Here is a 13514-nt window from a genome sequence, read left to right on the forward strand (position 1 = left end):
ATTATTATTTCAACGCTCAACAAACTTGTCAATGGCGGATGATTAAATAAGAACATAAACAAAAGTCTGAATTTAACGTTTCAAAATGACAACTACCTTTAGAGACGAGTCAATTTCATAATCTCAATCCCTTCTTCTACATGAGAATATCAATACTTATAATTTATCATATATGCTAGAAATATATTCAATTTGGCACTACTGATCCAAGTCCTGAAAAATATAGAACTCACTTGTACTTGATTTTTTTGTTTCAACAATGTAAAATATAAGAAATTAGGACACAAAGTTGATGAAGCAAATATGTCTATCAATCATTATACTATATAGGTTAATTGATTCTAATATGATGACATGCTGAAATTAGCAATATTGCCGATTCCACAGAAAGCTTTCCATTAAATAGCTGGTAAAGGTGATGAGAAATTAATAAAATGCAGCCGCTTCACCCTTTTAGTTCAATGATCCAAATATGCTCCATTGCTATTGTTTCCTCTCCTGCACTTTCTTTTAGTTTATTTTCAAGGAGAGGGATGAAGCAAGTATTCTTCATAATTACAGGAAAGAAGGCAGCATTTTTTAGAACCTCGTAACACAATTACTACAAAACTAGCAAACCATCCATTTCGATCCCATCAACAGAAACCGGCTCCCCCACTTGATGCAACATAAATACCCTCTACCTGTCTTCTCACAGTGAACCTTTCTAGAGCTTCTCTTTACACTGAGATTCGAATCCCTCAGAAATGATCCCAAATTTCTGTTTAATAACTGCTATCCATACTGATGTTTTTGCTCTCCACAAGATTATTAAGATGACATTACAGGCAACACAGCAGTCTTACGTTAAACATGTCAACTTGTGCAAAGCAATTTGTAACTTCCCTTACTAGAAGATTTTGTGTAGTCCAATTACACTGCCTCAGCCACTGCCTCGGCCACTGCCTCAGTTTCAATTATTTCATCATTGTTTTCACTGAATGTATCACCCAAATCCTTCTCAAGGTCATCTTCTTGGACTATACCCCCTAAGAGCTTCTCTTTGAGTTTTGACATCAATTCGTAGCGAATCTGGTCATTCTCTCTCAGATATTTTTTGGCCTTTTCCTTACCATTGAAATTTTCCCCATTTAACCTGTAAAAGTTCCCTGATTTTGTAATCACGTCATGCTTACATCCCAGATCCAAAATCTCCGCTTCACACGAAATGCCCCTGCCAAACTCAATTTCAAATTCTGCATTTTTGAATGGAGGCGCCAACTTGTTCTTTACAACTTTGACTAAGATCTGGCTCCCGAATGTCTAACAGCAATATAAAAATTAGCAAAGTCAATTAATCAAACAAGCATTGCAAGGAAATGCCATGAAACTAGACATTGTGACATTGATTGATGCACCGACATGGAGTAAATTGCCAAAACTAAGGATAACACATGAATTGTCCTAGACACTGGCAGGAAAACAAAAACAGGATAAACAAGGTGGTCAGAGATGAGAAATAATTTAAGCCAAACCACTGGCAGATAATAGTAATAATAAAGTGTTGGGAGAGTAAAAACTATTCCAGCAGTGATCAGAAAAAAGCATACGCACAATCTGACACGCAGCCATAGAAAATTGGATTATTCATTTGCAAACTAAAATATCAATATTTTAGTGCTTGACTTCAAGCTATATTGTGACAAACTACTAAAAAATCTAACGAACTCCATGTGTTGTTCACTGTATTGACCTCATTAGAGACATAAACAGCATTGCTCTGCTTGGAAAGATTTACATTGAAGCTAAGATTAATCAAAGCATTGTGATCAATCATACAGCAGCCATGGCAATGTATAAGCATGCCAATTTATAGCTTCTTTACTGTGCAAAATTTTGATTTGCATCTACCTTTATTATGTTAGGCCTCTTAGAGGTGCATTAATTACTTAGAGAGATGGTTGTTTCCTCAGAATGGCAGAAATGGAAGGTTTCCTATTATAATAGTGGTAAATAAGTTCAGACCTTCATCGATCCCTCGTTTAGTTCTTGAGGTGGCACAGGCAGATATATCATCTAGTGAGTTCTTTGACTATGATGTCATGTGCACATTGGAAATGACAAGCCCTACTACGGGGATGTATGAGAGATTGGACCAAACCAGTGAAATGCTTGAAAGGTCTTGTTTGATGAGCATCCCAGAATTGACCAAGAAAGGAGGGATGTGTTGTGGGATCTTAATGTATAAGATGGATTATGCTTCAGACCCTTATTCATTTGGTAGAATATCTACTCATATGAAAAATTAGATGCAAATTCACGTGACACTGAAATAACTTTATCAACAAGTATTCTCATGGTGATGATTATATTACCATGTAAATTAAATTGGGGAAATAATGAAGATCGAGGAGCCAATTTGCAGATGGAGATTTTGCATGTAATAAGCTGTCAATAGTCTCCATATGCTTTTTTGGGAATAATATGAAGGAAACCTCCATTTCTTCGTTGGTCCACTAATTGGCTTTCACGTGTGGCTTTAAAATAGTCCATATTTTAACATTTAAAATCCCATTTGAATTTTTGTCTTCAAGTTTTCTAATTTCTTTTTTTATCACACCATGTCCATTTTCTTTCCAGGTGCTCAATTTATCAAGCATGTGAGCAAAATTATAGTGAATATCCTTTCATCCAATCTATAGGAACCAGAATTGTTTAACCACACAAAAAGCTTAAGATTGGGTATTTGTTAACTCAAATATTTTCTTCTATACGGACAGCAGAAAAAGCACTTAATTGGACGTACTTTCACAAGATTATCGCAAAGACCAAAAACTTTCTTCTTTCAAGGTTTGGCAGAATAATGCAAGACAGCACTGCGCTTTCAAAGTATTGGGGTTTATGTTTCCACAGCATACCTGTTTCCATGTTTCTTGCAGCTTAGTAAGATTGTTTCCAAATTGCAACAATTGTTGAAAACAAGATCTCTTCGTGATTGTTTTCTTTCTTTCTTTCTTTTCATTTAATTTTAATCAAGAAAAAGCCAACTGGATTGTGGTTCAATAGGCACTCCCTAAGGTTCCAATCCCCAGGGCATCTGGTTAAACATTGCTCTTGAAGGGCTAGTTTTCCTCCATAAACAGGCCAATTTATGAACTCCTCCTCACAAGTGGGATGGGGGGTTAATTATTCAAATCTAGCTTGACGAAACATCACTTTCAATGGGAAAAAGAAAACAAGAAAATAATATTTTCAAAACAAACAGCGATGTTTCAGAAGACATGGCTTTGGAGGGGAACTTCATCCATCTAAGCGCACTGAGACAGAAGAGTCAAGAATAAAATTGAAAAATGTCTTAACTTTTAAAATCCATGCAAACTTCGATAAGCATTTCTTCCATTACTACAATAAATACCTCATCTCCTCTCTTTAGCAATCCAGTTCTCCGAATATTTAGACGGATAGATGCATAAAATTTTAGAGCATTGCCACCAGCAGTAACTTCAGATGGACCTCCAAAACCTCCAAAGCTACTCAATTTTGACCTCACCTGTATGAATACAGAAAAAGCATTCAAACAATTTTCATCCAATTGATGAATGATCAATTTACTAGTATATCAAAAACTCATTTCATGGAATCCTAACTTGCCAGTAATTCTATATCAATAAAACAAGATATCAAAACTCCTCTTGCCTGGTTTATAAAAATAAGGAGAGTTTGAGAACGGCATAAAGAAGGAGTCAATTTTCGCAAAGCCTGGCTCATCAGTCGTGCCTGCACTGCCATGTGAGCATCACCCATTTCACCCTCTAGTTCACTTTTAGGCACTAGTGCTGCTACCTGTTGTCACCAGTACGTCAAGCTTTAGACAATTTAAGTACAACTGCAGACTGTCAAAGCTGTATCTGTTTAGGATGTCATCTTTTAAGAAACAAATCCACAGTACCATTACATGTAAGTGAATAGGACAGTCTATTAATCATAAAATTGGAGGGTGCATATGGTTGCTGCAGGCATGGTCGATTTACAAAGCAAGCTTAGCAATTCAACATATGCCTCACCTAATTTGTTACTCTAAAAATGCATAGTGCAATTTGTCCAATCCAAAAGCCTCATTGCATGCATAGGAAAAGGTTTCAGAAATGTTTATGAACATCAGCCATGGCTGTAAAAGTCCAAAACTTACCGATAATAGATAGACCACATTCTTGAAATAAATGTTCAACAGCTGAGGGAATTTCACATTGAAAGAATTCTTCATATGTTTCTGTTGGCTTACAATACTTCAAGTAGGAAAAATCTTTTCCAAAACTATTATTGAAGATTCCAGTGGACAACGTAGAGTATATTTGGTTCACTCTTTCAGTATATAAAGCGTACGATGTATTAGAAAGTGTCACAGCTTCAATTTCAAGGAACGATCAGCATAATTCACAAGATCATAAGTGGCTAACTTGAGATCATGTTTCAAGCCAACAAAAAAGAAATGGATTTGGTATAGACGACTTGCACTTATACAAGCATACAATACCAAGTCTCAAATGGCCACACTTTCCTATCGAAAAGATTGCTTCAAAGTTCATTCACAGCATTGGATATAGGACTACTATGATCTTACAATATTGCAGACACGAGGGGAAATACATCAGACACCATTTCTGAGGAAATCAACAGCAGAAAGCATATGGGCTTTTTAGTCTTTTGTACAGTATTCATGTAGCACACAAATATCAAAAGGATTTTTAGTCAGGCCATGGCAGTCAGTATTAAATAAAAAACAGAGCATTTCGTTCCAAACTGCTTAGTCTTTCTAGTAAATTGTATCAAAATTATGATGAGCACAAAATAAATTGCTGAAACTAAACGCAGAATTACTTGAATTGTTATGGAAGAGAATACTATCACATTAGAAGAAAAATTATATTATATTCCAGCAAAAAATTCAAAGTCCCTGATAAAGTATAACAGAACCAGATTGCAAGCAGGGAATTGTCCTCACACTATCTACCACAATAACATCCAAGGAACCACTGCGAATGAAAGTATCAACTAGGCTCAGAGCCTGTTCACCACAATCAGGCTGTGAAATCAGTAAATTCTTCGTATTTACACCTATAGCTTCTGCAAGTGTTCGATCTAGGGCATGCTCTGCATCAACAAAGAGACAGTGACCTGCAAAACAACAAAAACAGTGAAGTAAATATAAATCACTAGCACAAATGAAATAATGCATGTTATTTAAGCCAATATTACCTACTGATTTATTATAAATTTGTCACCAGATCACATCCTCCAGAATCCAGATTTATGCTTTGCATGTCTCTTCATAAATATAGCTTTAATTAACAGGCCTGATAAACCAACTGGCCAAATTTAAGGTTATATACATACAGCCATTCGCAAATCCCCAGTAATCAATTTTATCCATATACTTTACTATTTAGGAAATTTATCATGGGTAGAGTTTAGTCCGCATTTAATATTATGCTATTATTTTAATAATTGAAGCTAAATATATAAACAAAAAATGCTATATATTTAATCATTTGATGTAGCACATAACAGTTGTTTAAGATATTGTCCCCAATGGGGGTAACAGATGGCGGCAGAGAATACGGTGAGGGCCTTGTCACCCTCGCCCGCACAACATCAGGTTTAATGGAGCATGCCAGGCATGCCTCCCTTGGCAAGTGGATGCCGAAGCCTCCAGAAACGATGAGATTTAAATATGCACGAAAGTTCAGGTTTCGTCATTATGGTTCGTCAAAGGTTATGGGACTCTTGGTGTTGAAGGAAATTGGGCGCTTCTGTCTGCAGGATGGCATTATAGCAGTGCCATCCCATGCAAACCAAGTTGATAGGGGCTAAAGTGAAGACCAAGGAGGAATTGCAGAGACTGGTAATACCAAGGGCAATATTTGGTGGGTTAAAGTGTTTGATCCAGGTTCAAGATATCGTCCCTCTTCGACTTGGGGTGTTACACTTGCCTGGATGGTATGACACTGGCAGAAGAAGGACAATAGACACGACGAGTTAGCAGATATTCCAAGAACCTGACCTCTGGTAAGCCTTGTCACTCTGGATGAACTGTTAGTGTCTCTATGTTTTTTTTCACTGGTTTGTTCTGTTGCCTGGGTGGTTTAGTAATTGGTGCCAGGATTTTACCAGGATTTCCCCTGACAAAGGGCAGCAAGGTCGTGCCACAGAAGGCTGTTCTTTTGACCCTGCCGGTGGTAGAGAGTAGTGTGGGCTCATTTGGGGCAGTTAGTTGGTTTCTAGGTGTCGGCGGTAACTTGCAAGAAAGTGGCTCTTGGCTCTGTATGCTCGCCTCGGACTGTGAAGAGACAGGAGTTGGTGGCGTTGCCTGGCAAATTGTTGTGAGAAAATATTCTGCAGACAGTTGGGGCCTCCTGGATTATCCTGGCCCCATGCTTCACCATAGAGGTCGTGCATGAAGGGGAGTGGGTCCTCATGGCCAAGGGGATGTCCATCAGGGAGATTTTCGAGATTTAGGTGAAAAGGTCGTCCCTCCACAGGAGCAGTCTCCAGGCAGGGTAAAGAAGTCTCCTCCCATTGACTCATTGGCTGAAAGGCTAAAGCAGATTTCAGTGGTCTTGGAAAAGCTAGTTTGGATCCAATATGATGATAGAAACGAGGTGATAAGTTTCTTAAATGACCTCCAGCATAACCAGTGGTGAATTCTGGACAGGTTGGCTCCCTTCCAGCGCAGGAAAAGAAGGATAAATGAAAAGCTGGTGAGTTTGGAAGGCAGACTAGAGCTCATTGAACCCCAAGACCATAATGCTTTTCACCCCCCTCTTCCACCAGGCAATGGGCAGGCCATCCCAGTTCCGGCTCTCCTTCATGATCAAGGATGCTAATAGGTTGTTTTCAGATTCTTGGCACTTTTTGGTCTTTTGGGGCTATCTGTCTACGGCTATCTAGTTCGATCTGTTTGCTTGTAATGTGGTTCTGATTCTATCTATGGGCCAACAAATTTGGTAGGATTGCGACCAATAGTTTTTTGCTTTGAAGATCCTCACGATGTAAATCTGGCATGAAGTAGTAGAAAATTTTGACTTTCAAAAAAAAGATATTGGAAGGGATGTGTACTACCAGAAACACAAGCCCAAGGTGCTGGAAACATGTTTCTACATTTTAGAAACATTGCCGAAACATTTCGATTTTTTGAAATACAGTATCAGCTGTTTCAGGCAGTGCTTCAGCTGTTTTTGTTGGCATATTGGCTGTTTCAGCTGACAATTTGGTTGCTAAAACGAAAGACAAACATTAAAAAAATATAATAAAAAAAGACTGCTAAGTCACTAAATGCTTACAAATCAATTTATATAGAGAGAGACATTAGGCCTCTCTTAATTATAGCATTCCTTTCAGCTTTATTTCTAAATTTGAAATCCACGGATGCTATTTTGGAATCTGAAATTTTTGTCTCCTAGTTTCTTGTGTGCGTGTGTGTCTGTATTTTACATATCATAGGCAAATCATATCCTAATACTCTCTCTCTCTCTCTCTCTCTCTCTCTCTAACCTATCCTAGACAAATCTATCCTAATTTTCTATAAAATGTTGTATATCCATTTCAGATACCATAACTATATCCATGTAAGTTGGCCAGTAACACTCGATAACATTTATGTTGAGTCATCGCAGGAGATATTAATATTTATATCACTTTATGTTTCAATTAAATAAAGTAATGTTAAATATTGATGGTAGAAGTGGTGTGGTTAACAACTTAGGGTGCTTATAATAAATGTCACCAAAGATGAGATGAGTTTATTAATATCCATAAATCACAATGAAAGGTCAATGGGACTCGAAAGTAAAATAAGTCATCAATGGACTATGGGAGTGCCATTGGCACTCCAATGAACAAGCTAGCAAAGTAAGAGAGATACATATGCCAATAAACAAAAGAGAAGATGTTACCCTAAGTAAGACAATTTCAAACCCTAATAAGTGTGAAACTCTAGCACAACTTGGAGATAGGCATAGAAGTAGAGTTAGAACAAGAAGCTGAGAGAGCAAGAGGCATCATTGTCATCCCTTATGATTGTGAAGCAATCAATGCAAGGGCTATGTATCTGAGAACAGAGGGGACCTAGCTGGGTGATATTGAGAGTAGCTGTAGAGCGAAAGGACTTGACTCTCATAAGAAAGGAAGCTCATTATAGAACTCTGTTTTTGGGTGGAGACTGCATTGGCTGATAACTTTTTAAGGTGCAAGTTCGTTGATGTGTGTAACTCAGGCAAGTGCTTATGCACAGGCCTAATTGTCTAGGCATGCAGAAGTTGCCCAAAGTCTCCTTAGGACACTTGCTCAACTAGTAACTTAGCCTAAGTCTACCTTAGGAAAAATATATAATTAATTATGTTGACTATTAAGCTAAAGAAACTTAGAAAGAGTAAAGTATTTACTTAAGTGATTATGTTTTAATCTCAACTGTTGATCTCAAGTGAGCCAAGATCTAATCTTAGCCATCCATCCCTTTGGGGATTAGGGTTAGGGATTTAGCTCAATGAAATGTTATAAAGCAACGTTAAGAAGAGGAGAAAAACACAATACTACAGCACAAGCCGATGAGAAAGAGATATATCATATTCTCAAGTGAGTAGTTAGATACTTAGGTGTGTCAAGTTTGAGGAAGGTGCAGCAGTACAACAGTGGGGATCAAAATCAGCCAAGCTAATCAAGGATAGATCTAGGATCCAATCAGCTAGATCAATTGGGCCATTATCCCAGGACGGGATCCCAAGTACTTTCAAATAATTAAGTTAATGAAAAACTATTGATTGCGCAAAATTTGTATGTCACATGTGATTGAGATTGGTTAATATTTTTGTTTATGTTGAATAATTGTGTGAATAACCTAGTTGTGCTTTTATTCAAGGGTGGACAAAGGACATGTCACTTCCCCTTGGGGGTTGAGAACATCTAATAGGGCCATCTATTAACCACTCCTACCTAGGGAGGTAACACCATTACATGACTAAGGCCCCAAATTTGGAAGAGAAACCTTATATGAAGTATTAATTTGCCCATTTCTTTCAAGCTTGGTTCACTTAGATGTAATAATGATTATGTGCCTGGTGGTGAAAGTTGCAGCAATGGATATTGTGTGTGATGGACAAGTGGTTCCATCTATAGGTCTTGGCAACATAACTAGGGTCAAGAGCTTGTAGAGGGACACAATGACACCCACAGTTGATGCATTAAGAGCCATGGGACTCTGGATAGTTGCAAACCATCTTTCATAACCATGGGCACCATCATCACCCACAACGTCCCTACATTTGCTTTATTAATCATGGGATGTTGCACCTATACCAGCTTGCCCCCAACCCGCTTAACAGTGATCACATGGTTTGGTATTTGATCCAGGGCCCAGATGAGATATGTCTCATGCCTTGAGACATGGGAGGACTAGCACCATCTTCAGTGTCCTCAACAATGGAGCAGAATCAGGCTTATTCATCACTAGGAGACCCATGAAACCCAATTTTGTGCCCCAAACCCACATTTGGGTGCCACAAGATGATTTCAAAAAGAGATATAGGGGCCAACAACTAGACCTTGATTTTACAAGGCCTCTACACCAAAGAAGGCACTCGAGGCCCTCAACGCTTGCCCTTGCCCTTAGCAAGCCTACACTAGCACGACATCATCATTTCAACTTGCATTTATGGAGATAAATCTAATTTCACAAAGGCTAGTAGGTTGGCTTGTGACCTAGGCTTATGTTCCACATTATTTTATGGTTATTTACGAGCTTATAGGCTAAATAGCATTTCGACCTCCTCCTATCAGTAGAGGAGAGTCTCATTTGAATCAAATCATCATCACACTTTAGAATTTTGGCCTCCTTAAAGGAACTCGCACTTGCTCTTTTGTGGACGTTTGGAGATCTTAGGATGCATTTTGAGTCTTCTTGATTGTTAGGGACTTCTTCCTTCTAAAATCGAGTTTTTTCTCCTATTCTTCACCTTCTTCGCACTTGTTTCTTCATCTGAAATTGCAAATTGAATCTTGCTTGGTAAGTGATCACAATAGGTCGAATTCATCACTACTATATAGGTGTCGAATCACCTTTATAAGGCCAACTTGCAAGCTCTTGAGGCCGACTTGGTTGAGTAACACATAACTAATTTACATAAAACAACTTTTTCTTTCTTTGACATAATAAGCCCAAGACGGGTTAGAACATAATGACAAGGGCAATGACTCATGACTCAACCCTAGAAGCACTCAATGGGCGCTTTGACCTGTCAACATAACTAAATGGGCATGAAACCCATGCTTATAAAAATAATTTTTTGATCTTTACAATGATTTTTCTTTTCCTCTTTTTACAAGTACATAAGAATTACATCATGTCATACAACAATTATGAAGACTAATACTAGTTACATTTTCAACACTCACTCTTAACTAAAGAGGTATTCATAATTGTTCAACCAGTACAAGGTTGACCTTAATTTGAAATGTTCCAAGAAGAGTAAACAACATATACAATGCCAGATATAATCTAGGCCAAAACTACCAAGGTATCAATCCATCAAGGTACCATTTATGCTTCCTGCTAAGGTACCAACTCAACATATTAGAGATCCAAGTGTCAAGACACTAATGCAAGAATCCAAGTGTCATCTCAAGACACTAATTGAAGGATCCAAGTGTGTCATCTCCAAGGCACTAATTCAAGGATCTAAGTGTCCTCTCCAAGACACTAATTCAAGGATCTAAGTGTCATCTAGACTACCTTCCAAGACACTAATGCAAGGATCCAAGTGTTATGACACTAAATAATCTTCAGGGATCCAAGTGTCAATTACCAAGACACTTAACTCATCAGGGGCCCTGGTGTCATCCAAGACACCTACTAATCACGAATCCCTCGGTGACATCTAGGCCAATAATTTCAACATAGCTTTGTACATCATCCAGGCCAAGACACCAACACAAGGGATCTATACATCATCAATCACCCTAGAAAGGGATTTAAATATCATCAAGATGTCCTCCCCAATGTTTTAAAACTCAGACTCCAGCTCAAGAACGACCAAGGGTTGGCTCCGACTCCAGCTCGATATCGACTCGGTCGTTGTAAAAATTACGTTAAATATTTTTTTTATTAAAAAACATAGTTTTAAAGATTTTCATTCATGTTTCCAAACACAAAGCTTTAGAATATAGAGAGAAGACAACATATGATCAAAGTAGGCTCATGACTATATCCATTATATCAAAATGGCACCTAGTGCACTATCCAATACATACATGAATGATGATATAGAGAGGCTAGAAATGGCCTCTACAACAAAAGTAAACCGTGAAACATCACTAGTCACCAGTACTACTGACTACTGCTAGAGGATCCAACATCATCTGGCTCAGACTCTGAATCAAAGTCAAACAGGGAAACCCATGGCTCCTCCTCCTCATCATCTCCAACTTCAACTGTAGAAGTGGTAGCACTGGCAGGCTATGCAACAACTACACGCTGAGATAGACGAGATATGCGCTTCCGTCATGGCTGAGCAGAGGAAGCGCCTGCAACTAGAGGACTTAGGGTTGGGCATGAGGCAGGTACAAGTGGATGTGCATTCAACTGAACATTTTGTTCGAGTGATGCCTCCGTCTGTAATTCCAAATCAAGTTCCTCGTCAAAATCAAACTCTATTGGATGACTCTCCACTACCCAATTTGAGGTTGTATCAATATCTTCCAACACAATGGGATCTGAATCAGGTCTTTTGTTCCGCAATTGGTTGCATCTGAGCCGGATGTTGTATTGGAAATAGACTAGATCATTTAACCATTTTTTATCCAAACGGTTTCTCTACTTTGTGTGAATCCTCTCAAAGACAGACCAATTGCGCTCACACCCAGTAGCACTGCAAGTTTGACTCAAAATACAAATTGCAAACTTCTGCAATTGAGGACAATGGCTACCAAAAGCCTCCCACCACTGTGCTGCAAAAAACATAGTAGTGTAATGAGTTAGCTCGACAAATTATATCCAACTTTCAAATTATAAACAATTTAATATAATAAGAATTTGAAAATTGAAATTTTTGTTTACCTGGATCATCCGCTTCCCTTGCAATCTTTGCTAGGTTCTTGCCAAAGGTAGTTATGGCTTTGACGTAAGTTGTCACTTGTCGGTGTATCTCCAGCTGATCACACTCCAATGGGATCATGCGATCAATGCAATCAATCAATCCATCTCTAACCTCCCCACCCAAAGCTCCTACCTCCAGAGCTTTATAATGATACCGTGGGTTCAAAAAATACCCAGCTGCATGTATAGGGCGATGGAGTTGATTGTTCCATCTTTCATTACAAATGGGCCCATACTTAGCCACTCTATCCTTGTATGCCCTCTTTATTTGCTCATTTTCTTGATCCATAGCCTCATAAATGAAGCCCATAGCCAATCTTTCCCCATCCACCAACTGCAACACCTTAACCAGTGGCTCAGCAACCTTCACAATCTCTGCTGCCTTTTTCCAAAATATTTCTTCATTAACTTTCTTTTTCAAATCTTTGCCTTCCTGTTTGTTAGACCACTGGCTTTGATTCCAATCATCACTGGAAAACATCTTTTGCAAGTTTCTATGTTGGGAAAGCATAGATTGCAATGTCAAAAAATGAGTTGCAAATCTAGTGATGGCAAGCCTAATAATATCTCTACCCCCTGTGTGTCTCCTCATCAGGCTCAAAATCCATGAATGGTTGTAGATAAATTTTGTTATGCTTTTGGCATGATCTACAGTGTTCTTGACCCAATCTAATTTGCCAATATCCTCAAGCATGAGGTCTATGCAATGTGCAACACATGGGGTCCAAAAGATGGTTTTGTGTTTTTCCTCTAACAGTTTACCAACAAGAACATGTTTAGAAGCATTATCTGTGATGACTTGAACAACATTAGCCACCCCCACCTCCTCAACGACCTCATCCAATAGCTGAAATAACAATTGTCCATCTTTCACCCTATCAGATGCATCAACTGATTTTAGAAACATGGTTCCTTGTGGTTCCTTTTTCCCCCAAAAAAAATTGTAGGCCACTTTTAGGCCACGGCCACCGAGCCGAACGAGTTAGCTCGGGCTTAGCCAAGCCGACGATGTTGTTATCAAGTCGGCCAGGTTGTTACCGAGCCTGTCGGGTTGTTATCGAGTCGATCAAGTCGGTCACCAGCTCGGTAACAACCTGGCCAGCCGAACCGATTCGGGCACTACGCCAACCCAGCTAGGCTCTGGCTCGATCATTTCGGTTTCGATCCAGTCGTTTCATAAAACACTAGTCCTCCCCAGTACCATCATACGGGCTCGCAACCTAAGGTACTCATCTCTCCCTCTAAATCAAAGATCTCTATCAATCCAAACATGCATATCAAATATTCAAACTTCTTAGGGAAACATACCCACATTAGCTACTTGTTCAACTATCAAAACACACTGTAGATTCACGACCCCAACCAAAACTTCCAATATATTAGTTTTTAT

General features: G+C 38.7%; 1 protein-coding gene across 2 annotated transcripts in view; it reads right to left on the reverse strand.

The window, feature by feature from the left end:
- Positions 1–289: 289 nt before the first annotated feature.
- The window catches only part of LOC149264880 (DNA repair protein recA homolog 3, mitochondrial-like), a 143763-nt gene continuing 130538 nt past the window's right edge, over positions 290–13514 (reverse strand). For both annotated transcript variants that reach the window (XM_089429027.1, XM_089429024.1), the window contains exons 5-8: positions 4982–5154; positions 3676–3822; positions 3395–3529; positions 290–1302 (exon numbers count right to left, since the gene is read on the reverse strand). In XM_089429027.1, the coding sequence (XP_089285153.1) occupies positions 913–1302; positions 3395–3529; positions 3676–3822; positions 4982–5154 (845 nt within the window). In that variant the 3' untranslated portion in view covers positions 290–912. The remainder of the gene's footprint in view (positions 1303–3394; positions 3530–3675; positions 3823–4981; positions 5155–13514) is intronic.

Source organism: Pinus tabuliformis, chromosome 6 (assembly GCF_031772625.1).
Source record: "Pinus tabuliformis cultivar Carrire ecotype Pingquan chromosome 6, CPIR1, whole genome shotgun sequence".
In the NCBI taxonomy this organism is placed as follows: Eukaryota; Viridiplantae; Streptophyta; class Pinopsida; order Pinales; family Pinaceae; genus Pinus; species Pinus tabuliformis.